General features: G+C 44.4%; 1 protein-coding gene and 2 non-coding genes across 5 annotated transcripts in view; 1 reads left to right on the forward strand and 2 right to left on the reverse strand.

Annotated features, from left to right (window-relative positions):
• Positions 1-241: 241 nt before the first annotated feature.
• On the reverse strand, positions 242-376 carry LOC122168091. Its single transcript, XR_006171181.1, has one exon. It is a non-coding gene; the product is annotated as a small nucleolar RNA SNORA76 (small nucleolar RNA).
• A 166-nt stretch (positions 377-542) lies between these two features.
• LOC122168090 lies at positions 543-605 on the reverse strand. Its single transcript, XR_006171180.1, has one exon. It is a non-coding gene; the product is annotated as a small nucleolar RNA SNORD104 (small nucleolar RNA).
• Positions 606-1,654: 1,049 nt separating this feature from the next.
• ERN1 (endoplasmic reticulum to nucleus signaling 1) overlaps positions 1,655-26,684 on the forward strand; it is a 29,439-nt gene continuing 4,409 nt past the window's right edge. Inside the window, exons 1-13 of one of the 3 annotated variants that reach the window (XM_042832838.1) lie at positions 1,655-1,735; positions 9,795-9,906; positions 16,893-16,926; positions 17,764-17,836; positions 19,364-19,436; positions 20,493-20,615; positions 20,981-21,082; positions 21,839-22,100; positions 22,554-22,632; positions 23,591-23,753; positions 25,018-25,136; positions 25,279-25,470; positions 26,089-26,341. In XM_042832838.1, the coding sequence (XP_042688772.1) occupies positions 1,661-1,735; positions 9,795-9,906; positions 16,893-16,926; positions 17,764-17,836; positions 19,364-19,436; positions 20,493-20,615; positions 20,981-21,082; positions 21,839-22,100; positions 22,554-22,632; positions 23,591-23,753; positions 25,018-25,136; positions 25,279-25,470; positions 26,089-26,341 (1,660 nt within the window). In that variant the 5' untranslated portion in view covers positions 1,655-1,660. Of the gene's footprint in view, positions 1,736-2,012; positions 2,088-9,794; positions 9,907-16,892; positions 16,927-17,763; positions 17,837-19,363; positions 19,437-20,492; positions 20,616-20,980; positions 21,083-21,838; positions 22,101-22,553; positions 22,633-23,590; positions 23,754-25,017; positions 25,137-25,278; positions 25,471-26,088; positions 26,342-26,684 lie in introns of those variants that run through there. The other 2 variants (XM_042832839.1, XM_042832840.1) reach the window with 2 other exon arrangements.

Below are 26,684 nucleotides of genomic sequence, written 5' to 3' on the forward strand. Positions count from 1 at the left end.
GCCCTGAGAACAGCCGCAGCTTGGATCAAGGGATTCAAGCCTCCCTTTTGCTGTACGCATAAAAGACTCCACCAGTCGGCTGCAGAGCACACAGAGCTGCGTCTTTCCAACTCGAGCGCTCGCCTTGGCTGCGGTGCTCTATTCCTGCTGCTGCAGGGGCTGGGCTCCCTGCTCTCATCACCGATGCGGACGCCATATCCTCCGTTCTCACCCCACCCCTCGCCCCCCCTTCGCGCATGCGCGCTGTGCATTGCTGTTAAAAGCGCCGCGCGGGGTGCGCCGCGCAGCGCCAGTTATGGAACAAGGGCTTCGCTCTGGCACCGCTGCTTGGCCGGCGGCGCCGCGCGAGGGCACTCCGCCGGGTCAAAGGCAGTGCGGGGAGAGGAGCGCGCACGAATTAGCAGGCAGACACATCCGCGGGGTCGCACAGTTTTATTGACCGCGCCGCTCGTCGTTCGGCCCCTGTAAGACACAGAGCGGAAAGGAGAGGTTACACGAGTGGTGCGGGGCAGCCGCCCCGCGGGATGCGCGGCAGCCTGGGCGCTCAGATATCGGTTTACTTCATCCGTATCAGAAGTCTAACACGCGTCTAGAGACATCAGCGCCGCCCAGCCCCGGCCGTCCCGTCCCGTCCCCCTCCCCCGACCGCCACTGGCAGCCAGCAGCCCTCACCTCCACGCGCTGCGCAGACGGAAAGGCCGCGCTCCCGCCTCGCGCCTCTTTATAGCGCTCCCATTTCGCCACGCCCTTCCCTTGCTCGTCTCGGCCAATAGGATTCAGAACTCTGGGCACGCGCCGGGCCGGAGGAGGTGAGTGTCCAATAGGATTCAAACCCGGGGTCTCGTGGGGAGCCGTTGGCGCTGAGACGGCGGCGGGTGGAGCAGCGCTGCGCCACATGGCGGCCGAAGAGGGAGGCGCGGTGAGAAGGTAAGGCTCTGAGCGAGCCTGTGTTCGGTGCCCTGACCGCCGCCTGGGAAGTTCCGGAGAAGCAGAACGCTTCTATCGAATGTAATCGTTTGGAGTTCTGGTGCTCGAACCCTTCGCTGTAGCTAAGCAGCAGCGCTTACCAGTGTAGGCCCCGCTCGGAGCCCCGGCGGCGGTTCCTCCGTCCCCGGATCCCCCGGCCGTACCTCGCCCCGCCGCGGTCCTGGGTCTCCCCATGTAAATAATTGTGCTTCATGGTGGTGCGAGCGCTGCGTGCACGACGGGAGAAAAGCAGAGCCCTCATCCTTCAGCGCAGCGCTGTGCACGCCGCGCTTTGCGCTCACAGTGCCTTGCGGTTCTCCCGTCTGCTGCGCGCGTGCAGGTCTGCTCATAGCAGCTCGGGCAGCGCTAATGGCCGGGGGAGGCGCGTCGTTGTGTTGATTTCGGGCGTTACGCTACGCAGCAGCGACTGCCAAAGCCGGAGCCGTGCCGATAGCCGGGGCTCGATCTGCTTCACGGGGAAGGAACACCGGGCTGAGACGCCGGCGGCCGCACGGCCACGTCGAGCGCTCCTCCGGCGGCACGAGACCCGCGCCAAAGCCGGCACCACCTGGGCGCGCCCCCGGCTGACGTCGTCGGCCCGAAGCGGGCGACTCCGCCCCGCCGCGCGGGGAGCGCCGGACACGCCGCGGCCGGCAGGCAGCGCCGCGCTGGGGGAGCGGCCGCGGTGGCAGCCATGGAGCCGCTGCGCCGCCCGCCGCTCGGCCTGGCCGCGGTGCTGCTGCTGCTGCTACTCTCGCCGAGCCTCGGGGTAAGCGCGGCGCGGGCTGGGGCTGATGCCGGGCTTGGGAGGGCGGGCGGCTCTGCCCGCTGCGGGGACGGCTGGGGAAAGGCCTTGTTCGGGCGGACCGGGCCCCGTCCCGGGCGGCAGGCGGAGTGACCCGCCGGGCTGCGACGAAAGTTGGCCGGAGCTGCCGCGGGTCCGAGCTTGGCCGCCTTCGGGAGGGACTGAGCTCGGCGCCGTGTGCCCGCCTCGCCCGCGGTGGCCGTCAGCGCTCCGTGCGGCTGTGCGCTGTGTGCGTGGACCTGAACGCCTGGCGCATAAAATCCCTTGAGATGTCCAAATGCGGTTAATTTTCTTTAAAGTTGCCGCTGACAGTAGGGTGAGTAAACTTTTGCATGCTGAAGCTCTGTAGGTGGGTAGTGGAACTTGGGAGGGTTCACTTCGTTGCTCCAGTTGATACGGCTGTAACCGCACAGGTGGAGGGCCTTGTTTGCTTTATGAGCAGAGCCCACCTGTGCTCGGGTTCAAATGCAAACGCCGGGGGAATGTGGCCCAATCCCAGATTGGACACTTTGATCATTCTCCTTCCAGAACAAAGGTAGCAGCGTGTGCTGAATTTGCAGATGGTTGGTTGGCATTCAGTGGAGGCTGTAGTTCAGAATTCAGATGTGAAAGACAAAGCGTGCAAGTTGCTGCAATGCAGAACGTTTTAAGAAGTAACCAGTTTAGTTATAAGGTATTGCATGGAGCAGAAAGAGAAGGACCCGTAGCGAAGCCAATCCAAAGTAAATGAACACTGAGCAGATTGCTGCAATGATTGTAAGCAGCGTACCTTAAAATGGGGGCTGTCTGTTGCATATAAAATCAGATGGTGTCCCACAGTACTGGTCTGAAAGATGTTTTGCTTTGTAAGTTCTTAGGATTGGGTCACAGCATGGAAGGCCAGCTGGCATTTACTGCTTCCATTGTATCTGAGCGCAGCCAGGTTTTACACTATGTTCCTTCCACTGTGTTCCTTGCTTATTGTTACTTGAACATACAGGTGTAATGCATGGGGTTACAGTTCTGGTCAAGCAAAGCTGCAGGCTTTGTTTTTCATCTAGGATATAGTAGCTCCACTCCCGTTCTTTAAAAGTAAACACCCGTGGGTAATGGAGCTATGTAATAGAGTTGTTACTTGAGCAAGAAACTGGGGAAAAAAAAGTGTCAACAAAAATGACATGAAAATTGTTAGTGAAGAATGGTAATGGTTCTAGGTTACAATATTTTGCAGTGGGAACTCTCGTGCAATCCACAGTTTTAAAAATCATACTCAATAAGAGTACTAAAAAGTATTTTTAAACTAACAATAATTTAAAAATCGACAGATTAAAACTAGGTTCTGTGTAGGTTTTATTTGCACTCATAAAAGCCTGGGTTTGGGCCCAGGCAGAGCTCTCCACTCGTGCTCTCTGGGTTTCCCTCCTCTCCCTGTCCCTCAGTCTGGTATCTGATCTGGGCTTCTCCTTTTCTGTTTCCTTTCTCAGCCCACAGCCCGGCCAGCACGAGTCCTCGCCTTCATCCCTGGCTGAGATCGATTTCTGTCTAAATACGTTTTCATTTCTTTGATTCTAGTCTCAGTTACTCATCATTAACGCATTTCACTGAGATCTGCTCATGTCACATGAGAGATAAATGCCCACTAAATAGGCTGACATACAATTCTTGGTATTGAGGGAGCGTGAAAAACACGAGGCTGCCTAAAGATCTGTGCAGCTCGTGCTTTCTATTAATTTCTTTCAAGGCTACAGACGATGGTTTGCTGCTGCATGTTTTCTTTGATCAATGTACTTTATATCCTGGCTTTAATAGTGCTTTCTTTTACCTTACATGTTCCTTTAAGGGCTTTCTTTCCCATCTTTTCCTTGCAGTATGAAATCCCATCCCTTGTTATTGAAATGACAGACTGAACAGCTCTTGGAATTACCCTGGCAATACATGGGAACATGTTATAAAAGGGTGACATCTCAGATGCAGCAATGAGAAGTGCAGTAGAGCCATTAGGAAATAAGCAGTCAGTATAAATATTATATACTGCTGATTTATTGCTCTCTGTAATTTGGAAAAAAAAAACAAAACAAAAACAACAACAAACCAAAAAAAGACCAACAAACCAACAAACTTATTTCTGAGCCATGGAGTAATCATGATAGAAATGTTCACTCATTCCTCATGGGTTGTGTTGCAGCCAGACATCCCAGACTTTTCCCATTTTCCAGCATGGAGTTGCTGCTGATCAGAAGTAGTAAACTCTCTGGAATGAATCTGTCACTTAGAGCACAGTGCTGCTCTGCCTTGCTGCCTCTGGGCTGGTGTCAGTGCCGTTACATGGGGAGGACAGGCAGCACGTGGGGCTGTGCTCAGCATGGGAATAACCCCAGCCTTACCCAGGTGTCGTTTCTTCTAATGTGTTCCTTATCTCAGCAGGCGTTTGGCCAGTTAGCTGAAAGGTGTGAAAATCTATGCAGGACTACAGAAGATTTCACTGAGGACATCTTCAAGAGTTAATTAGTTCACATTAATATGTTCTGAATTGCAGGGCTTTGGTTGCTCACTAAAACCACTTGCATGCTGGGGTCAGTTGGTAGGTTGTATTGAGGAATACAAACTCACCTTGCACACCTAAAGCTCCAATGGCCAGCTCTGTCTTGAAGTAACATTCATGTATTTATAGCCCTGCTTCACTCATTCTGATTGGTAGCATCTTGTGAAACTGAACTAAGCTTTGCTTTTACAGACTGATCCTGGTGTGAGCTTGGAGCTTACAGCGCAGAGCATCGCTCAAGGTTCCGTCAAGTCAGAGGGCAGTTGCGAAGGACATCCCGTAGTTCTGCATTTCCTCTTGTAGTTTCTTTGTTGGCAGCTTTCTTTCATACATTAACTATTACTTTTACTGGAGAGCTTCCCCCGACAGTTCACTGAAGGGGATGGTTTCTCCCTGGTGTGGTTTGTTATGCCTGCTGAGCTGCAGCCCGTAGGCTGGCAGTGCTGTCACAGGGTGGCTGTCCAGGGCCGATGGATCTTGGGCTGTCCCTGATGAATATGGCCATTGCGTGTGCCGTGCTGAGCTTTATAAGGGATTTACTGTGCCTCCGTGCTGGTTTGTCTGCTGTGCTTCCAGCAGCACAGCTGGTCTGGACCTCGTCTTGGAGAGGAGAGCATCTGGTGCTGTTCATGCTGAAGCTGTTCCTTAGTAATTTTTTTAGTAAAATGCAAATGCACTGACTGATATATATTAGACTAATTATGTATTGAGGAATGTAGGCATTTTTTTCTTGAGAGAGTGCATGCATCTCAGCTCTTTTGTTTGGTAGGCCAGGCATTAATGAGGAAGTTAGTAGAATTGAAATGGTGGGTAGCAAGTAATTCATCCTTGATCTTCCATCAGACCAGACAAATTACACGTGGTGTGTATGTACTCCTTTGAGACTCGGAGAAGAACAACACTACCTGGTAACAGCACCCTGCTTTGTTTACTGGCAAGCACCAAAGTGTTTCTGTGAAATCAGTGTCAGTTCTCAGAGTTAGAAATCGAGCATCACATCCACTGTCGATGCAGAGTGTTTTTCTGTTCTGTGTTTGTGCGTGAGAAGCAGCCTCCTGTGCTACCAGCCCCGGAGCAGACGTATTTCTGGGTTACACAGCGATCCCCTCCAGGAGCCCAGCAGCCTGCTTTTCTGTCTGCTCTTACCCACAGGCTTCAGGGGAGGTTGTGCAAACTCAGTAACCTGCATTTCAGAAGGGCTGTTTTTAAGAAGATAAATTAATGGAAGAAATGACTCCTGTGGGGATCTGTTTTCTTCTGGCACAATAAAACAAATTAGGGCACTGCTGTGGTAAGCCTTGAAAACATGTGAAGTGCTGTTGAGTTCAGATACCATCTCTGACACTGAACTGTACCACAGGCCTACAAACACAGCCAAACTTGTTCTGCAGCTTTTGCTGTCCTTCGTTTCACTCTTGGGTCATTCCGACTTGTTTGGAGTCATTTTGTTACTTTGATTTCTAAAGCACCATTTTATCTGAAGATGTGGTAGGCTTGGAGAGAGGGGAAGATCCTTGCTGTAGTCAGTGAGCTGGTATCTGTAGATAAATGCCCTCGTCAGTCCCGTGCTTCAGGCTCTTACAGACTCTTAGCAAACAGTGCTTTGGAACATTTGTCAAAGTTTAACTCAGTGAGCGCTTAACTGTTATTAGAAATGTGTTCTGAATTAATTTATTTTAAAAAATCATTGGAAAGCAGTCTGCAGATAGTCTGAAAATCCTGCAAGTCCTTCTCCTGATGTCACTGCTGTGGTGGAAGATTCTTATGACTACGGAATCACAGAATCACAGAATTGTAGGGGTTGGAAGGGACCTCCAGAGCTCATGGAGTCCAACCCCCTGCCAAAGCAGGTTCCCTACAGCAGGTCGCACAGGTCGGCATCCAGGCAGGTCTTGAACATCTCCAGAGAAGGAGACTCCACCACCTCCCTGGGCAGCCTGTTCCAGTGCTCCGTCACCTCACTGTAAAGAAGTTCTTGCGCACATTTGTGCGGAACTTCCTATGCTGCGGAATGTCAGAGCTCTGGAACTCACTGAATGCCAGAGAGGCTCCTCGATACGGTTTCACACTAAATAACAGAAGAATTAAAAGAGGTTTTGTTTCTGCTTTGTGTTCTGTGCCCAGGAAGTTGAGCTGTTTTTACTCAGCAAACTCACAGCCTGCCAGGTTCTTCTTGCATTGAGTTGCATCTCCTCGGTGTAAAACAGCAATGTAAAGTCATTGCTCTCAAGGATTTGCACTGCATCCCAAGTCAGACCCCATCTGCAGGGAGCACCACGTCACAATGTCTGCACACGGGTATTTGTAAAGACTCTGTCCCAGGACTGAGATTATTATGGGTTTTTGGTTTTGGTTTGAAATGGTTCACATAAAAATGGCAGTTGGTTTGGCTTTTTACATACACGTTTTTGTTGTTTTTCGTAATAGTGCTAAGTCCAGACTTCAATTAATCCATTAATCAATCAATTGCAAAGTTTATTCTAAAAATAAAATCCATTCCGTATTTGCAACCTTGGTACTGCAGTCTGATAAAAGAAAAGCCTGCTTTCATTCCCAAGTGAAATACAGGTAATTGCCTGTTCATTTTTGAGTTTTGTTTTATGCCACTTGTGTGAATAAAGCCTTGTTTCCATTCTATTGTGCTGGTTCCCTAAGTCTTTCTCAGGTGCTACTGGAGATATTTGACAGAACAGATCAGCAATATTGCACTGAAAAGACCAAAAAAAGCGTGATTTCAGATCTCAGTCCTACCTGGAAGGTTGCTGTGTGGCTCTGTTATGTGGGCAGCACTCAGGTGTTCATCTTGCTTTCTGCTGAAACTGAAAGGGAGAGCTGGCTGTGCTTGGCTGCATCGTTCAGCGTGTTGATGTGCTGGAGGGGATTCCTGTGCCTGCAGAATGCACTCTGCACGTCCAGTGCATTGCCCTCAATCCCCAGAACCAGCAGCCTTTCCAAACATTGGTCACCTGGACAATAGTATTGATTACTGATGTTTTGATGGGAGTTTCAGAGCTCACATTTAGTTCCATCGTCTTTATAACCTTGGTTCCAGCACAAACAGCAATTCAGATGCTCCCATGTTGAGTATTAGGACTGTGGAGCTGCAGCCAGTAGCATGCCATACCTGCGGATGCACTAGATTTGGTGCCTAACTGCACTCATTAGGATCTCTGTTCTACAGATGCGTTTATTTGTGAAGAGGATGCAGACTTGTATTCTGTTCTCAATAGGAGAAAGGAAGTGAAAATGCTGAGAATATATTGATTCTGTAAGATAAAGAGACTTGTGCAGAGAGTACGTGCTTTGCAAGTACCTCTGCAGTGAAAACAGGCATTTGTTTGGAATGAGGGAGGTGCAGTGTGCTTTGTCAGTGGCCTGAGTAAAAAGCTGCATGCATTTTTTCTCCCAAATTTTGCATTTTGTTGTGATTTCTTCCTTGCACTCATGCAGATATGTAGGGAGCATTTTAACCAGCTGCCTTCTGATTGGCATTGGACAACATCTGGCTGCTGTGGATGATGGTTAATTAGCTGTAATTAACCTGATGGGCCAATTTGTGCAGGTCGTTAAAGCAGAGCTGGAATATTCATTCAGTGGCTTTGGTTCATGTTCTTGTTCAGTTCCTATTTTGTAAGCAGGCAGCTTTGCACAACTGTGGCTGTTGTTCCATTTCTTGCTTTCCAACGGAAGAAATTAAACGTGTTACATCGTATCTAAACTGTGTGTGAGTTTAAAAGTGAGCCAGCTTTTCAACATTCTTAGGGATAGGATGAAGGAATTCCTTGTCTGTCATCAGTCACTGCTAACTAGGATTGTTTGGGATTGTTTTTAGTAAAATATGTTGTGATCTTCAGCTGCAAATTAATACACAAGTCCAGAATGTTACTGCACAAAGGCTGATTTCCAATTAATTTTGAATACAGTCCATTCCTTCTGATGTTCATCATGATGCTGTTATCAGCACGTGTGGGAAATTCTGCTCTTCATTAATTGCTTGAATCCAGGATGATCAGGAATGAATGTGAATGTTTCTGGGAAGGCATTCAGCGTTTGTGCCTTCTTTCTTTCTGCCCTGTGTGCCCAGTTTCCACTCCAGCCTTTTCGTTGTGGCTGGGAAGAATTGTGTGTAATGTTTGTGAGTGATTCTTCTCGTTCTGTGCTTTCCCTCAGTCTGATGCTTTAGCTGCAGTTTTCCAAAGAGGCTGTTACTCTAATATCCAGGAATCTTAATTTGCATTTTCTTTGCAATAATTCTAGCATGACTAGTAATTATTTTCAAAAATTTAAGTCATTTAAGACATTGCTGGTTATGAAAAATGCATACACTTTCATTTCATGAGCTACGGTGGGTTAAGAGTTATATTTAACAGTGAAACTTTCTAGTGGTGGCAGGTGGCACACAGACGAGCAGTGCAGATGCAGTGCACAAATTACTGCTTATTTGAGCAGTAACCTGGGACTCAGTAAATGGGAATGGGTCGGCCTTAGGGTGTGTAAGATCATCTTTAGGCAGGAAAAGCAAGCATGCGATTAATGTGGGTTTTTTTCCTGCTCTGTGTACTGAAACACCTTGGAGTTATCCTCACTGATCCTGCAGCAGCTTCATAGTTCTGAGTCTGAGTGTTGGGATGATGTCCTTGTAATAAAATCGCATGCGATGTCCAGGCTCAACAGCTGCTTGTGCTGTAGAAATAACAGCAGGCACCTGACAGCACTGTGCCTGAGTGTGAAGAATGGAGAGGCATTTCCCCAGTGGCAAAGTGATCAGAATGCCAGGTTAAGGCTTGAGTCCTGTAGCATGAATTACTTTCTAGGGCCTACAGATGTGATCGTAGATGTGGATTTGCTTAATGCTGTTTGGGGCAGAAATGCATTAATTGGAGACCTGAGATGCAGTAACACGCTGAAGAGACCTTACTCCTCCTACCTTTATGCTTCAGTCCTAAGTGCTCAGTCCTTGCTCAGAGCTGGTCATGCAGCTCCAGCTCGTCCCTCGGCTGCTGCCAGCTCTGCAGAGTAGTCTTGTTTCCTATCCCACCTTTTACCCAGCCACGTTTCTCTTATCTTCTGGGGACTAAATCTTGGCAAAAATATGTTCTGTTAGTTTTTTAGTGGCATGGTTGTTACTTCACACTTGCATTCTCTGTGCTGCTTTGGAGTTCCTTACCCTGGGTCTCTTCTCACATGGGCTTTGCTTTCTGTTTGTTTCCTAAGTTGTCCCTATCTGTGTTTTCTCCACAGCCTAGTGCAAGAAGGCTTTGATATCGTATTGAATATGGAGTTGGGGATAGGTTACTCACTGCACGTTTGTCTGGGGGAGCTGAGTGCAGTTAGCAGTGCTGTGGCGGTCGCAGAAAAAAATGCCTGAATTCAGAAGGACAGATTGTCCAGTTTGTGTGATGAAAATAAAGATGATGTTCTACAGAATTTACTGTCTGACAAGGCAGTAGTAAAAAACTGTAGTAAGCAGTGACATTCAGTGTATGGGTTTTTCTTTTCTAGAATACCAGCTCAGTAACTGTGCCTGAAACACTCTTGTTTGTTTCAACTCTTGATGGAAGTTTGCATGCTGTCAGCAAGCGGACGGGAGCGATCAAGTGGACTTTAAAAGAAGGTGAGGAGATGTCCTGGTGCTCTCTCTTTTCAGTGCTAGAATTGACAATTCAAACTGTTGTAGAGCCTGGTAAATACTGTTTGTTTGTTTGTTTTTTCTTTCCTTTTTTTTTTTTTTTTTGGCTTTTGCTCTTTCTCCAGACTCTGAATGAAGCTGGTGTTTCTGAAGTCGTGCTGAGCTTTGTATTTTGACTTGCAGGTCTTTTTCCACATTTGTGGTTTTCTTGTGCATGGTTTTGTTGTTTTTTTCCCCAGAACACTTCAGTTGTAGTGCTGTCACTGGCTAAGTAGGAATCACGTTATGTGAGAGTGAGAGTGAGTGCCGTGTAAGAATGCATAGAAGAGAGCAGATGTCATCTCGTGGGACTGTCGGCAGAGGAAGCTTGATTTTTATCCCTGAAATCTCCAGCATGCAGTGGATGGGGTACACACATGGCATCCTTTTGACTAGAAACAGCACAGGGTTTTACATAAAAGAGCTGCACTCGGGTACAGGAATTTAACATTGCTCAGAGACTGGAGGCGATTTTGTAATTTCAGTTATTTTGTAGAGAGCTCCTTTTGTCTGTGACAAATTCAGTGTTTAATAAGAACTTGTTTTAGTGGGAATCTGATTACATTTAGTAGAAATGATAGCAGAACTTTCTCTTCGTGTCTGGAAATGAATGAGAAAGCAGGTCAGGTGGAAAGGAATCGCAGTGATTGCATAGTTCTGACCTGATGAAACCTCGTGTCAATTTAGTAGGTGAACTGAAATGGTGTGAAATGAATTGTGCATACTGGATGCATGCAATACAAACCGATTATTCTTAGTTCTGAGACCACTGGTATCTAGATACAATGTGGCTAGACAAAAAGTTAACTTCACTAAGGAGCAAAAAGTGGTTTTGTAGCTATTCTTGGGGTAAAAAGGGGTAAGCACGTTCTTAAAGGATCTTTGTTGCTGGATGTGATTATATTTTCTCCCTGCTGTCTCCCCTTTTAAATTTAGACCTATCCTCCTCCTTTATTGTCGCTGTATAGGCTGTTGTGGTTTTAACAGAAGCATTAGCTGGCTCTTACTTCTGCATTGGATGTACAGTGCATTGTCCTAAATCAGAAGGGTGTTGTAAGCAGCATTTTTTTTTATTTATTTTTTTTGGCAGACAGGCTTAGGAAGTGGCAGGAGATTTCTTGAGGAAGAAATAAAGGCACTTTTGTAGTGAGAAGGGCTTCGATCAAAGTGTGTTGCTCAAGGAAATTTTTTCTTTAAAGTGTTGCAAGGCTATTGTTCATACAGTGCAATGACAAGACTGGATAATCTAGTTTTCTAGGACTACCTGTTCTCTCTGTCACTGTGTTAAGTTCTGTACGCTGCCCACATCAGGTATGTTAGGGTGCTTCATCACAGCCTGCACCAGCTTGTGGTGTTATGTCCCTGGAGAATTGTAACAGTGCAGAATTCCATGTTAATGCCTGCACACAGCATTAATGCCTGCACACAGCCTCTGTGCATCTCTTTGCCAGCAGCAGGAGCGCACTGTTGCATGGAATTAACAGAAGGGAAGCAGCACACACTGCAGGCCGAGTTCCTGCAGGTGCTGCTGTCCCCGGGCTGTCGGTGAGCCATGTGCTGTGCATCTCACGTGTGCAGAGGAGTTGTGGAGGTCACTGCAGGAAGAGGTTTTTATCAGCGCGCTTAGCAGCGGTGTTTAACAAAGGGCAATTGTATGCATTTTGTTTTGATTGGGAGAAAAACCAAGGTGGTGCTCTTTATCAGACAGTGCTTAAACAAACACGGCGATCTTGCCGTGTATGGTTAGTTTTAATGTAAGGCTGGAACTTATCATAGGTATGCAGAGCAAATGAACCGCTGGTTATCAGCACGATAATGTGTTTGGGTTTCCTGCCTTTGTGTAGTGCTGCCAAGAAGGGCGGTCAGAATGCTTGTGCTCCCCATAATGCAGGCAAAAATGGATTCAGTCAGTAGTTCAGAAATACAGCTGTATTCCTTGCAGTGATACATAGGTGGGTTGTGGACTTGTTTGCTGAGGGTACGGGTATGAATGCCTTCATTTCCTGTTGGCTTCTGTGGGCCTTGCAGTCTGTCAGCTGTCAGGGCGTTGGTGGCTGCGTAACCAACTCATCCCCTGAGCTGTGGAATGGAGCTGGAGAATCTGCTCCTTCTTCATGTCAGATTTCATTTACAATTCTGGCATCAGTGGGAGTTTGAAGAATGTAATCTTAAGTGTGTACTTTTCTTTTGTGTCTTCTTAAAAATCATCCTGTGCTACTCTTTGTACTTCTGTACTTCGTTAACTCCAGAATTAATGAGCAGAATATTGAACTATGATATTCAGTATGTAATATTTCAAACTGTACTTTCAGACCAAATATTTCTCTGTTCTTCTGTCAATCACAAACTGAACTCTTCAGTTACCTGCTTCTTAAAAGGTTTTTCTCTAGGAACTGGTTCAAGGAAGAGCATAAAGTACATACAGATTTGGGTCTAGATTTAGAGCCTGCAGAAACCTTATTATGAACTGCAGTTATCTTTAGCAATCAGGAAAATCTGTGGGCAACGAAAGTTGATTTAAAAGGTTTTGATTGGTGATGCCTCAATTACAACTTACTGACAACAGTGGACTGGTCACAGTAAGACAGAGATATAAAACCTTTATCTATTGATGATATCCAATATGTAAATTTTAAAGGACTGCTCTGAGATCTGTAGGTCCTCTCTATTAGAAGTGCTTATTCCCAGCTGGGAAGAAATACTTTGTGCGTGACTGCTGACTAATAGTGACTGTCAGAACGATTGTAGGACGGTTCTCTTTCTATCACATTTCAGAGGATGGTGGGTTACTATCTCTAACCTCATTTTCTGTAATTGCAACAGCAAGCAGAGATGACACGATTTTAAATTGGCCCGTTAGCCCAAATGCTATGGAAGGGCCTCAGGTCAGGAAATCGTTTCCTCTGGCTCATTCCAGTGGGCAGGAGTTTACTCGCTTGCTGTTTCAGAATCTTCCACTTCTCCTTTTTCAGTTATTGGTTTTGCATGTTCTATCTAAGGCACATCACAGCGATGAAGATGTGCTGCTCTGTCTTGCGCATCAAAAAAGGCTTGTTCTTGACCTGGGTGAGGGGCAGATTTTGACTGGATCACGTTTGTGAAATATGGAACAAAGTCAAAGGGCCGTTGTTTCGTGTTGCGGTTTCAAAAATTGTATCTATGGCTTTTTTCCATGTATGTATGCAAAATATGGTTAGAATTGCAAGCGAGTAATATAGGCACGAATAATTTCTGGTCATAATGCAACCACGATTTTATAGGGGCATCTACCTGCCCAGGTCAGAATGTTCAGTTCAGTGGAGTATAGCTGAGCCCAGTAATTGCCAAAACGTCTCTGACATAAATTACACCAAGTTTCCAGTAACTGCTTTGCTTTTGAACGCAGTCTTAGAGCTCTAGAATAAATCTTTACAATTTAGAACCAGTCCTTTTGCTTTTTTTGGAGTCTGTTTTTTTCAGTCTAACAATTTAAAATCGAAGCCTTTCAATTCTTAGCGAATAGTGACTTTATAGTTTCATAATGACACAGAAAAAGGTACCAGCCATCTTAACAGTGCTGTTATTCTTTGCGTGCCCTTGAACTTCCTGTGCTTGGGGGGTGCTAATCTGCTAAATGAATTTGCTGAGTACTGCGTGGCAGTAATTTCACAAATGCATGTGTTTGTTTACACATGTGTGCACTACCAGGTCTGAATGCCAAACCTGGGGTGTGTTGGTAGGATGTCAATGCCGGAGTGGTTCACGTGCTCAGCCTTAGTGGAGTCTGCAGGAAAAAACAATTGGAAAACCGTGGAAGTATCTATAGAAATGTCAGTCTTTCGTTGAGCACTGGAACATGTGCAGGATGGTGTCTTGCTTGCTACCTCATGGTTCCATACTTCATTTTGGTTTTGATGACTTTTTGTTGGGAAACAGAAAGCTTTGGGGCAAGTTGTGCCAAATGATTTATGTAGGATATTGTAAGAAATTTGGTTTTCCTTTTGTACAGGGAGTGAAACTGTAGGGAGGGGCAGATGGATTTAATCAGTTGTATCACATTTTCTCTGTGAAGTTTTTGTTCTCATGTTGAATACTTGCCACCTTGTTGAGTGGCTGTTATCGTTTGTTGGTATTGGAACAGATCGGGGCAATTAGAATGAGTTACATAATTACAGGGTGCAGTCGTTGAGGGAGATTTGGAAAGCAGGGTATGTGATTCCAGTCTCAGCATGTTAACTCTCGATTGCTGAGCTGCTGAAGAGAAAAGAAGGCCTCTGAGTTCTGCAAGAGTGTCTTCCATTTGACTCAGTGTGGAGCAGAAGATGAGCTCAGTTCAAAGATGATTCACTGTGGCTTTTCACCAGTTGGTATTCAGGTGGATGAAAGCTATTGCAGGACCTGACAAAAAGTAAATTCACAAGTTTCTTTTATCTCTGAGTGAAATCTTATTTCAAAACAAACTTTGAAATAAAAGTGGAATAAGTCCCAGACCACGTGAAGGTGAACACGAGGACAGACATGAACTCCTCAGTGTCTCTGTAGGACCCCACCCCGACTTCAAAATAATGTAAGTGTGAAGAAAGTGAGAAAATGTACATCACCCCTATAGCTGGGGCTGTAGGGAGGTGTCTTTCCAGTGAGCCTTTCCAGGTGGAAAGTGCCAGTAGTGAAAATTTCGGTAACTTCAGAAGAAAAACTTCCTCCATCTGTGCTCATTCATTGCAAATTATCCCTTCAGTGGAAGTAAATCAGGACTGCGTGCCTGGATACAAAATGCTTTCCAGCAGTTCATATACAGCACTTAAATGTTGCAGGGAGCCACAAGAGTCATCAGTGTTCTGAGTCCTGTGCCAGTAAATACTGCAGAATTGTTCTGCTGCTTCGTAGCAGTGGCTTAATCTGTTAGGTCTACACTTTATCATTGCTACTACATCCAGTTTCAGTTACTGAGTAAACAAAAAGGAAGATTTCAGTTTTATTCCACTTCTGATGAAGCCCCATTCTTGATAGTGAAAACATGATACTAGAGAAGAAAAATGTAAGGACTGAAGTGAGCATGATGCTTCCATATGGGCACTCATTGAGCAGCTTGGAAGCCTTTATTTCATGTATTCTGATACACAGGAGTGTTTTGGGAAAGCTCGCTGCAGAAGCTGAAAAGACATCTGTGGATTTCTCTTATGATCACGTAGAACGCATTTGTTGGTGAAATTGTTGTGACTGACAATAAGCCATCTTCTTTTGCTTCGCCTAGGCTGACTGGAGGGCAGTGTATACAGCAGTCTGCATTTCTGTACTTGCAGAGTGCACACGTAGCCAGTTATCACTTCAGAAACAAGTTGTGCAGCTTTGTTATCGTGGGTGATCGCTGGCGATAGACCAAGTTGCAGAGGCACAGTTGGTGATGACTGTTGTCATCCTCACCACAGGCAGTGGGTTACTTTTTCCAAGTGAGACATTCTCTGTGTAATCAGTTCATCGAGAGACTTGCAAAGTTTATTTGGCTTTTTACCTTTTGCAGCATCTGCAGCACTGGCATTAGATGTTACCCTAACTGAGGCAGGTGCCGTTTTCTGCTGATGTATGGTGCTGTTTCTTTCAGGAAGCAGAGGATTTAACTTCCCATGAAGCACTTATGGTTACGAAACCCCTACCCTGTGGTCGTTAACGTGTCTTTCTCACTTCAGCTCATTTCAGCTGGACTCATGGGTGCTTGCTTTGGGTACTTGGACTGGGCTCATCTCCAGAGCTGAGCCCCTTTATGTAATGGTCATCTAATGCTTTTTCTTTCTTGCATTTCTTTATTAGAGGAGAGATGATGCAAGTCACCATTTGCATTGCATTAGATATCCTAAAGCTTGTGGAATGCTTGAAGCAAACACAGAGAAATAATTGGCATATGATCAGCTGTAAGTTTGGATCCTCCAGCATACCCTGAAAACAGTTTTTTCCTGCAAGGGCTAGTAATGAATTGCATGATGTAGATCAGTGGAGTAGTGTGATCTGTAGGGTAGATACAGGATGATAAACCCCTCAGCTTCTCTGTCTGAATGTTGGTAGTTGTTTGTAAGGACTTTTGATGTTTGCTTCTGTTTTCAATAAATTAAGTGGATTTCTTGATATGATTTGGAGCTGTACACTTGCATATCATTCCCATCTTACATCAGTAAACAGTGGTAGCAGTAATAATTCATTATTGAAAGAAAAACTGTTCAAGATAGGTTGTGTGAATAGATATCAGGGCCTGGGATTGGTGATGGTACCAGCTGGATTGTTTCAGCTTTTTGCTGCCCTATGCATGAGGCTTGGGTACAGCTGATGTGAGCAGGCTGTTTCTTCTGCCTCTTTTGGGGCCCACTGTAGGATTGGGGAAATGGCCCAAAGTCCACATGCACTGCTGAGGTGTGTGTCCTCCAGCACCAGAGGGCATTGGTTGGGATGTGGGGAGGGACTGCACAGCATGCACAGCCTGTCTGCTAACTGTAGCTTGTGTTTAAGTAAGATAGGTTGCTGAAGGCTGTGTAATGACAGCAGTTGCTGCAAATTATGGTGAGCTGCCTCCTGGGCAGCCAGTGCCCAGAAATCACACATTGCTGACAGCAAGAGCTCTTGTGAGTATTTATGCAAGCAGTTCTAACAGACTGTGCTCCAGCCAGGAGTGAAATAAGAAAGCTCAAAGTACGGCAGAGAACTGCTGTCTCATCTGCGTTTCCTTCCATCGGTAGCTGGGGAGTGGTGTGGATAAAAGTAAGCAAAGAACTTCAGAAGCTATAAGCACTTCTCAGATGCTGGGCACTTTCCCATTTTACAAATGTGGTTACAACCAGGTTACAACCTCACTGAGGCTGCTGGGGTGCTCCTTGCAAACTCAGTGCATCAGCCATTCGAAAAGCAGCAGAGTTGAAGGAACCAAATAGCCAGTATTACGACTTTTCTTTCTTCTGTTTATACAGATCCTGTCCTGCAGGTGCCAATACATGTGGAAGAGTAAGTCTGTTTCTTTTCTGTCATTTATTGCTTGTGGCATGTTGAGATTAGGTTTATTTTGAAACAAAATCCTGTGCGTTCTTGGAAGGTGTCATACCTTGTGCATGTGAACTTTAAGTTGTTGAAAGAGCTGATGCTGAAAGAATGTAATTAGCAGCATACAGTTCTCGTAACACTAAGATGAAACCTCCTGTCTGTAGATTGTTCTCTCTCAAGTCTTTGATCAGGTTTAGCAATTACGTGTGATCACTGCCAGAGTCTTACTGAGCAGCTTTGAAAGTGATAGAGACAGACAGCGAGTGATCTCTGGGTTTTGCACTTAATCTCTCCAAATAAAAGACTAAAAATAGTGAAGCACTGGAAACCCAAACCACAGCTGCTACCAGAATCTTGAGATGAAACCCTCGCAGTGCTGCTTCGCTCATTCCTCCAGCACAGCCGTCACGTTGCGCTAGAAAATTTGATTTTATGTCTTTATGTCTCTGTAGTGTGTGGTAAAATCCTTTTTATGTGTGTGTGGTTTTGTTTTTGAGTTTGCTCTTTTGGGTTGGTTTTTTTTTTGTTGTTTTTTTTTGGGGGGGAGGGCTGGGGGGGGGTTGCTATTTGGGTGAGGACTTTCATTTCCCTCTTAAAGTTACTGAGTTCTGACAGCTGTTCCTTATCCTTTATGCTCCCTGGTTTTGTTTGATTAGGTAATATGAAGTCAAAACATACAGTGTTAGAAGGAGCTAGATGAACTTCTCTGGAAAGCTGGCACTGACCACAGTTGCTTTCCTGTTCTCTGAGAAGCACAGTACTTCTTTTTTTAATCATTTTTAATTGCTGCTTAAATCCTAGGCCAGCATTTCTTCCAGACCCAAACGATGGCAGTTTGTATACGCTTGGTGGCAAGAATAATGAAGGCCTGACTGTAAGTGTGTCCTTTGGAGATTCTCTCACAGTTCTCAGACCAGTGCCAGTCAGACTCACACAAACATCAGTCTCTGAAGGAACTTTCTGCTTCCTCAGCAGCGCTGCTTTTTATTGTTCAGTGGAGTTCAGTCTTTTGGAAAACCTGGATCACAGCAAAGCCAAACGTCTGTCATATGTGCGAGTTTTTGGACTGATCGTACTCTCACGTTCTTTTGCTGTTGCTTTTGCTGAGCAGTGCCATGCTTTCTGACAATGGAACGTTCCCACCTTGTGACCGTCAGGAAATCACTGTCACTTGAAAATACCAACAGCAGACATGTTTGTTTTGTCCACTTGTCCTGTTTTATTGAAACTGGCTAACGTAATGATGGTGACAATTTACATGTCGGTGGTGTTATCCAAGTAACAGGCCATCTCTTTACAGCCAGATGGGAAAGGTGTGCCCAAAGTGATACAAACTGGGTACAACTCTTTCACCTTAATACTTAATTTTCTAGAACCATCCAGCAGATAGGATTAATGTATGTTCTTTGCTGACACCTGTAGAAGATGTCTTAGTTTTAGTAAGCAGTCAAAAATGCTGACCCTTTCAGACACTCACCAATCTGTGTGACCCACAGATGTTAGCAAACCTTGGGCTGGGCTTTTATTTTTAAATCTTGTGATGAAACTCATAAAATGTTTGGCTTTCCAGAGTTTTCCTTTCTCTGGCAGCTGATACAATTTCCTCTAAGAATTTAAATACTCTTAAATACTTTAGTATTTACTCGCCACTCTTGTTCCCCATAGTACAGCCAAATCATAACTTGCAGAATGAGCCCTGATTCTTTTCCTGGGTGAATCCAGGAAGCATCTTAACAAAGTTTCCTTTGTTCTGTTAATCTCCCTTCTTGAACTGAAGTAATCAAACTTCTATTTGGAATCACTGTTGTTACAAGTTTCACGAGTAAAAAAGAACTGATCTTTGTTATTAGTGTAGCTTGTCCATTACTCTTGTAGCCCCATCCTTATAAAAGTCTGTTAACAATAAGAATCTTCACCCATCTTCTCCCTGCAGTGCAGCCTTGGCAGTGTCTCAGGAACTCTCTGGTCAGAAATTACTGCCTCACCCTGATGACAGTTTCACCTGTATGAAGTTATCTAGCCTTTACAGTTGTTACTGTAAGAGAAACATCTCACACCCCTTACATGTGAGGCAATTAGGCAGTGTGCTGAAAGCTAGACAGCTGCTGAGTGCTGATGGTAGGCCTTAAAAAGAGTCTTTGCCTCCAAATCCCTCTGCTGCAGGTGGTCTCTTCATGCACTTCTCCTGCTGTAAGTCGCTGAGCCAGGCCTCTGGCTGTTGTGAGTTTTCAGAGGAGGGCCTTGACCTGAACTTTTGGGATATCACTGCAATAATACAAGCAAATAATTAAAAACTGTCATTTGAGATTTCCGAAGTTTTCTGGCTGCTCTTTTCTATGAACAAGAGCAAAGACTTATCACAGCAATGTAAAGAAACTTTTATTGTTTTTCTCTTCCCCAGAAACTTCCATTTACCATCCCAGAGTTAGTGCAGGCATCTCCCTGCCGCAGTTCAGATGGGATCCTTTACATGGGTGAGCTCAAGTTAAAGCTTTGTTAAGATTGTAACATGTTCAGCAACCATGAAGTCCCAGGCAGACTACATGGGAATGTTTGACTCTGGGTATAAATTGTAGTTTTTCACAAATGTTTCTGATGACAGAAAATTGATTTGATATAAATTAAATTGCAAAAATTGAAGAAACAACTTTTCCTGAGGGAGAGAACAGCTGTTCTGAGCAGTGAGCAGCCGATATGGTTGGGTTTCTTTGTTTGTTTTTCTCGCTTCTATAGGTGCTCTCACAACAAAAAGGGATTTCTGCTTAGAGTCTTATGTTTACAAATGTTATTGTTTATAGTACAGTGATTGCATTAGGAATCTTACTGCAACAGGGTTGGACACATTCCACTACCCAAGATACAGTCAGGTCACTTGTATATAATAACAATTTTGTGTCTGACTTGGCCTGTGTCATTCTAACTGCAGGTGGATTTGGGTTGAGGAAGGGAGGAGGAAGGACAGTTTGTGTATGACAGCAGTAGATGTGTGGAGGATCAGGATGAACTTAGTGTTGCTTTTTAATTTGAAGATCCAGTGCCTGCTTCTGGCTCTCCACTTTATGTTGCTCCATTAAAAGGGTGAAGAATGTCCATCTGAGCTTCTAAGCTAGACAAGTCTGTGTTAAAGTTGAAGAACTACTTGTTGTTGTTGTTCTTGTGTCTTAATAGGATTACAGTCCTTGATCAATTTGGAACGTGTGGTCCCTCATCATTTCTTTCATCTGCTGTCCTTCCACCATAGCACCTCAGCGTCCTCTGCCAGCTCAGAGGGTTTTTTGCACTGAGAATTATCTTAGGAATTACATGGCCAGTTGTACTTACCTTTCTGAATACTGGATTCAGTTGTTGATGTCAGTGTTTGGAATTGGCCATCAGCTCTAAAAGCTGAACTGAAGCCTGACTGAAAGACACCGTTTTATTTAAAGGCTCATTCATGCTGAGCTCATGAGCCTCCTAAAGAAAAAAGAATGAAAAACTTAACAGAAGTGCAATTTTCCAACTGAAGAGTAACACTTAAATTGTGATTTCAGGCAAGAAGCAGGATATTTGGTATGTGATTGACCTCATGACTGGGGAGAAACAGCAAACCTTGACTTCTTCGTTTGCAGAAAGTCTTTGTCCATCAACATCCCTGCTGTATCTTGGGAGAACAGGTCAGATGCTGCTCTTTTCTGCAGCTTAGAATTTTTCCTTGTTTTTGTTGCAATTTTTGAAGACTAGAATGATAACAAATGACTTGTGATCATGTTTTGAAGTTTACATCTTGAAATAAAGTCTGTAAATTACAATTTTAGATGATACTATCATTTATGATTTTAGACTGACATGAGTGTGTGCATGGATCAGGTGTTGTCTTCAGCCATGTGGCTTTATGGTTCTTTATTAGGAGTGTGGGGAAAATGAAATGCAGAACACAGTGAGCAGCGTGTGGTGTTCTGAGCTGTGTCTTGCATTTGCAGTGATGGCTGCTGTGCTCCAGAGGCTTTTTTGCTTCACAGACTGTGTATTTTTTTAACAGAGTACACAATCACAATGTATGACACCAAGAAGAAGGAGCTGAGATGGAATGCCACCTATTTTGATTATGCAGCTACTATGCCTGATGAAGACGTAAAATATAGTAAGAATTTAATTGCAGTCTTTTCTTTTTCAGATATTGGCCACAGGCAATGTATACAGGCAAACCTATTTTTTTTTCCATAATGAATAAGTTGACTAAATTTTGGAATTCATACCTATCGGTTTTTAGCCTTTGGCTTAATGTCTCAAGCCTGTTAGTTTCAGGTCAACGCAACCTTTGACTCTTAAAATGCAGTGGGAAATGGCAGGAGAGGAAGCAAACCTGAACTGCAATGCACAGCCACTGAACAACTCTGTTGTTTTTGCCCAGAGTGTGGGACACTTACAGTTAGTTTGTCTTCCACAGTCGAGTTTACATTGAGGTTAATCAAATTGGAGTCTGCAAGGACTGCCTGTTTGCTCTCAGTCACAGAGCAGCTCTGCAGGGCTGTCTTCAGAATCCTGACACCGAACAAAGGATGGCAGAGCTTTCAGTCATTCAGTGAGAGACTTCTCAGTCGCTTCTCACCCATGAAGGCTCCCCTTTCGGCATATGCTGAAGACATGATCTGTGTGTTAGTTAATCTGCAGGTTTAGCGGTGAGGTCTACGAGACTCGCTGTTGTACATGCTGAGGAGAGCTAAACGTGCTTTTCCTGCTGGCTGACTGAACCAAGCTTTTATCAGTGTACGTTTGACAGCTTTTCATTTCCAAGATGCAGTGAACTCCACAGTTATGCGAGGCTTGTTAATATGTGTTACTGAAATTGCATGTAAGCAGCAATCCAGATAATCTCCTATACATTTGTATATTGTAGAAATGTCCCACTTTGTGTCTAATGGAGATGGACTGGTGGTGACTGTAGACAGTGAGTCTGGGGACGTGCTGTGGATTCAGAATTACGCTTCTCCTGTGGTAGCTTTTTACATCTGGCAACGTGAAGGATTGCGGAAAGTTATGCACACAAATGTGGGGATAGAAACTCTGCGATACTTGACATTCATGTCTGGGGAGGTCGGACACATTACCAAGTGGAAATATCCTTTTCCAAAGGAAACAGAGACCAAGAGCAAATTAACGTGAGCATGAGTATTCCTGTTGTTCTCATTATCTATCAGTCAGGTTTTGACAGCAGCCCTCGCTCTCCAGCAGTGATTGTCTTTCATATTTGATCTTTTACTGTCTAAAGGCAGAGACACACAAAAAATCATCTACTTAGTGAATGTGTTCCTTATTTTTATCAGATGTTTAATGTTGACTTAATATTTTTGGATGTGGAGCCTTTTGTTTAGATGCTGAGCATTTGGCAAATATCGATTTCAGTAATTATAACAAATAAGAAATGAATAATTATGACAACTTTCATAAGTAAAATGGGTTGATCACAGCACTTCTGTCTATGAATCCGGGGTTTTCAAGAAGTAAATATTGATGATTTTGGAAACGGATGCATTGGTTGTGAATTAGGCTTTAGCTGACATGGTACAACATCCATCTGTCTATTTCATTTTTACATACTACTTTCTTTCCAGACCAACTCTTTATGTAGGGAAATACTCCACGAGTTTGTATGCATCGCCATCGATGGTGCACGAAGGAGTAACAGTTGTGGTAAGTTGAGAGCTGCCAGAGATGAATGGCACCTGCTGGAAATTGCCTTTGCAGAATTAGTATTGCTCTAGGATGTAAAAAAACTAATTAAAGTTGAAATTCAGTGCTTTGAGTAGAAAGACACTAGAGCATAATTACAACAAAATGTACAGAAGTATTTTAAAGTGCATTTTTCTCATTTTAAATGAGAAATAGCCTCCATATGTCTAAAACAAAGATATTTTGAATGCATCTGGAATTCTGAGATTGCTTCCATTAAAGCATGATGCACGTTCCTACATAAAATGGTTCTGCAAGAACCATTCTGTCCTGTAATGGAAGATCATGTGAACTGATGAAGTTTGTTCCAGTATTGAAAAGGGCTCCTTATTAAAATAAAAAATAATACTGATGGTTGTATGTTTGCAGAAATTAGGTTTTAAATTGCAAATTTGAATCGGTAAATACATGGCAAATTGAATATTTAATGAAACAATGGTAATAGGTGTTAGAATGCATGGCTGTCTTTCCAAAATAAGTTCAGATGCTGCAGAGATGTGACTGCAGTCATTAGGTCGTGTGCCAGGAGTCGGGCAGGAGTGAAACAGGGGCTGCTGTGTAGTATTGGTGCATCGTGGTTACTGTTAAAGTTGTTGATTTTTTTCTTCATCAGAATTACTCCCTCTTGATAGGAAGCTGCTCACAATGGCTGTCCAAACAGCAGATAAGGCTCCTGTTTCACTTTTCTAAAAAGAGAATAATCTCATCTCCTAGGCAACGTGTAGCTTAGAAGGTCTAATGTCCAAGGCTGCTGAAGCATTTGCTGAGGGCGTAAGGGGCAGTGTTTGCTCACGGTGACTTTGTGGCCAGTTTTTGCTTTCCCACCAATTCTGACCCTCCATTCTTTAATTTGTTTGCCTGCTGAAATATTCTGGAGATTCACTGCGTTATGAATTGTAATGATAATCTCTCTTTCTAGCCCCGTGGCAGTGCCATACCCTTATTAGAGGGTCCAAAAACAGAAGGAGTCACAATTGAAGACAATGGCGAATGTGTCATCACTCCCAGTACGGATTTAAAGTTCTCAGGCAGACTGAAAGGAAAGAACAAACTCAGCTATTGGAACGACTTGCTGTTAATAGGTGAGGTCCCTTAGCCTGCGTCTGCCTTTCAGGCAGGATCCACTGCCATCTGCTGGTGGCTGTCCTACTCCAAACCTTAGAGCTGTTCTCAACTGCTGTACTTCAGTCATGACTGCCTAAACTGAGACAAGTACTGAGTTCTAGTAACAATTGGCGCTTTGTGCCCCTTAGAATATGCGTTGATGTTTTTAAGTAGACGTCTGGTTGTTGTTTTTTACAAGGCATCTGATCTGCTTCATTCAGTAAAGTGAACGAGGAGTGATCAGAAAGTTGTTTATTGCTTATTTTGCCCCTCATCCAGAGAGGGGTATAAGGCAGTTTATTGTCCCCATTGCTGTAAGTGCTGCATTCTGGTTCCTTCACGTTTCTGTTCTCTTGTGCACAGCATTACTTTAATTCTCATTGTAGCCATCAGAGTGTTGTCTGTCCCCCATTTCACAACTGTAAGACATTGACGATCAGAATAACGAAGTGTCAGCCTATTTTGTGTGGCCCAGGTTCCAAAATTTCAGAGTTGACTTTCCAGGACACTTAAAAATTTTGCTTCAAAAAAAAAAAGCAGAGTTCTTGAAGTGATACATGATTATAATCTGTAAATGTCATAACTGACCTCTATGACAGGGACAGGAATGCAACTTCCAGCTGCTTTACCTGCTGCCTTTTCTTTCTGTGATGCTGTCCACTTCTCAGAGTATGTGAAGCAGCTCTTGTTGAACAGCTCTCATTTCTCCACTATGCTCTGCAGTGAATGATTTGTGCCCTCCATCTTTTCCCTTTCTTGCTCTATACGTTATGAGGAATCTTCCTCTGTCTAATTGCAGATGTTAGCTCAGTAGATTCTTCCTCTTCGTACTTGGCTAACACGAGCCAAAGGAGTGTGAAGAGCAGTTGCAGTTGAGCGCAGGATCAGTTCTTCTTCCCTTTTTCTGCAGTGTCATCCTTGGAACCATTTTAAATCTCAAATGTGATCTTTGCTCCAAGGCCAAATCACGAAGCAAAGCTAACTTGGGAAGGAGCCAGCTACGAGGCATTGTAATGTGTATTCCTGTTATGGTCACAGAGAAGCTCGTGAACTAAATGCACAGTCAGTGTTTGAGTAGAGACCTCTTAGTGACTGCATTCCTGTGCCTGTGACTGCAGAGGCAGAGCAGAGGAAAAAATAAGTTTTAAGCTCATCTTGTACTTTTATTTTCTCAAGTGTTTTGTATATCATCTTCCATCTACGGTCTTCATCAACATTTGAACACGTGTGTTTTATTTTAAGGGCACCATGAAACTCCCTTATCTGCCCCTACAAAGATCCTGGAGAAATTCCCAAGCAACTTACCTAGGAGGCCTGAAAATGTGATTCCAGCTGACTCTGATAAAGTCACTATTGAGAAGGTCTGTGATGAGGATAATCATCTTACTTTATGATTAAAGAATGTAGAGGAATAGAAGCCGTGGAGGGGCTTAGCAAAAAAGCATGTCAGTGTCCCAGTACCCATGAAGACACTGAACTAAAAGACCATTCTCTGCCTCGTAGGTTATTGACATCGTTGAAGGTTCTGCACCAGAAGTGCCTCCTGCTGTTCCAAAGGATATTGAGGAGAAAGCTGCTCAGCCTGTTGCTCGGCCAGAAGCTCCTGTGGACTCTATGTTGAAAGACATGGCCACGATCATTCTCAGCACTTTCCTACTCGTGGGCTGGGTGGCATTTATCATCGCCTATCCAATGGTAATGCTGACTTGTCTTGATGGGGTTTTCTGCTTTGGGAGGAGCAGTGGCATTTGAGAGCTAACCCCAAGAAGAGATACAGGAGTTAGGAAATACTGTAATTCTTTTTTTTTTCCCCTCCTCACTTTAACTCCCAGATGTGCTGGGGGTTGCAAAGGCTAAATATCTGACAGAACAGTCTTTCCACTGCCATATGTGCCAATGCTGGAGATTATTTTTTTTCATTCTACAAATTCTGTTTTTTTGCATCTGTTAACTCTTTTTCACAGATATTGTCTTAACATCAGAGGCTTTACTCCCCATTTGCTCACTTGAACCTCTGTCATGTTTTCTGACTTGCACTTGCAGCAGGATAAAGGTGTTAAAAGACACCTAGTTAGCCTAAGTCAGCTTTTGCCACATTAACCAATCTGTTGTGATTGCGTAGCTTTGCTGTGAAAGCTGAGAATGAAGATGAGAACATGAGGAAAAGCCCCTTTATTTCTCCAGCTTACTTTGCTGGCAGTGTTATAACAAAGTTTTCCCCTGTCTCTTGGATGTATCTACTCTAATAGCTGAAGCATTCCTTTTAAGTAAGGAATTTCAGTCTCCCACTTATGAACTGAGATCCTCTTTCAGAGTGTACATCAGCAACAGCAAAGGCAGCATCAGCTGGAAGAGAAGATACAGCTCTTGCAACAACAGAAGCTGCCCTTCCGTGCTCCCAGTGATCTGCCACCAGAAGATTTCTTGGACACCTCCTATGGACAGACAGACAGCTCTGCTACCAGCACACCAAATATGTCGCCCAAAGCATCAAACCATTCTGCATATTCCAACATCTCCACATCTGATGTTGGGAGCTGCCTTTCTACAGAGCAAGAAGAGGGAGGTAACGTAAATCTAGTGCGTTTGATTGTGAATGTCTGTGCTTCATATATAAAACAGCTGAAAAAGACCATCATCCTCATTTAGTCTGCCTGTGGCAAAACATCAGGCAGGTGTCCACGACTGACTTGGAGCAGAAATACTTGCTTTAGAAAAACATCCCGTTCAGAGTTGTCACTGGAGGGATTTTTGTTGTGCATGAGGATATATTATAAGCTGGAAGCGTTTCATATGAATAAAAATTATGTATGAACGATAGTCAAGGAATGAGTTCTGCAGTGTGCTCTGCCACCCCTGCCTCATCTTCCTACACAGTCTTTAGTCCCTCTGGAGGGCTGTGCAGGGAA

This window comes from Centrocercus urophasianus, unplaced genomic scaffold (genome assembly GCF_019232065.1).
Source record: "Centrocercus urophasianus isolate 14NV4802_14NV808 unplaced genomic scaffold, USGS_Curo_1.0 seq_40, whole genome shotgun sequence".
Classification (NCBI taxonomy): domain Eukaryota; kingdom Metazoa; phylum Chordata; class Aves; order Galliformes; family Phasianidae; genus Centrocercus; species Centrocercus urophasianus.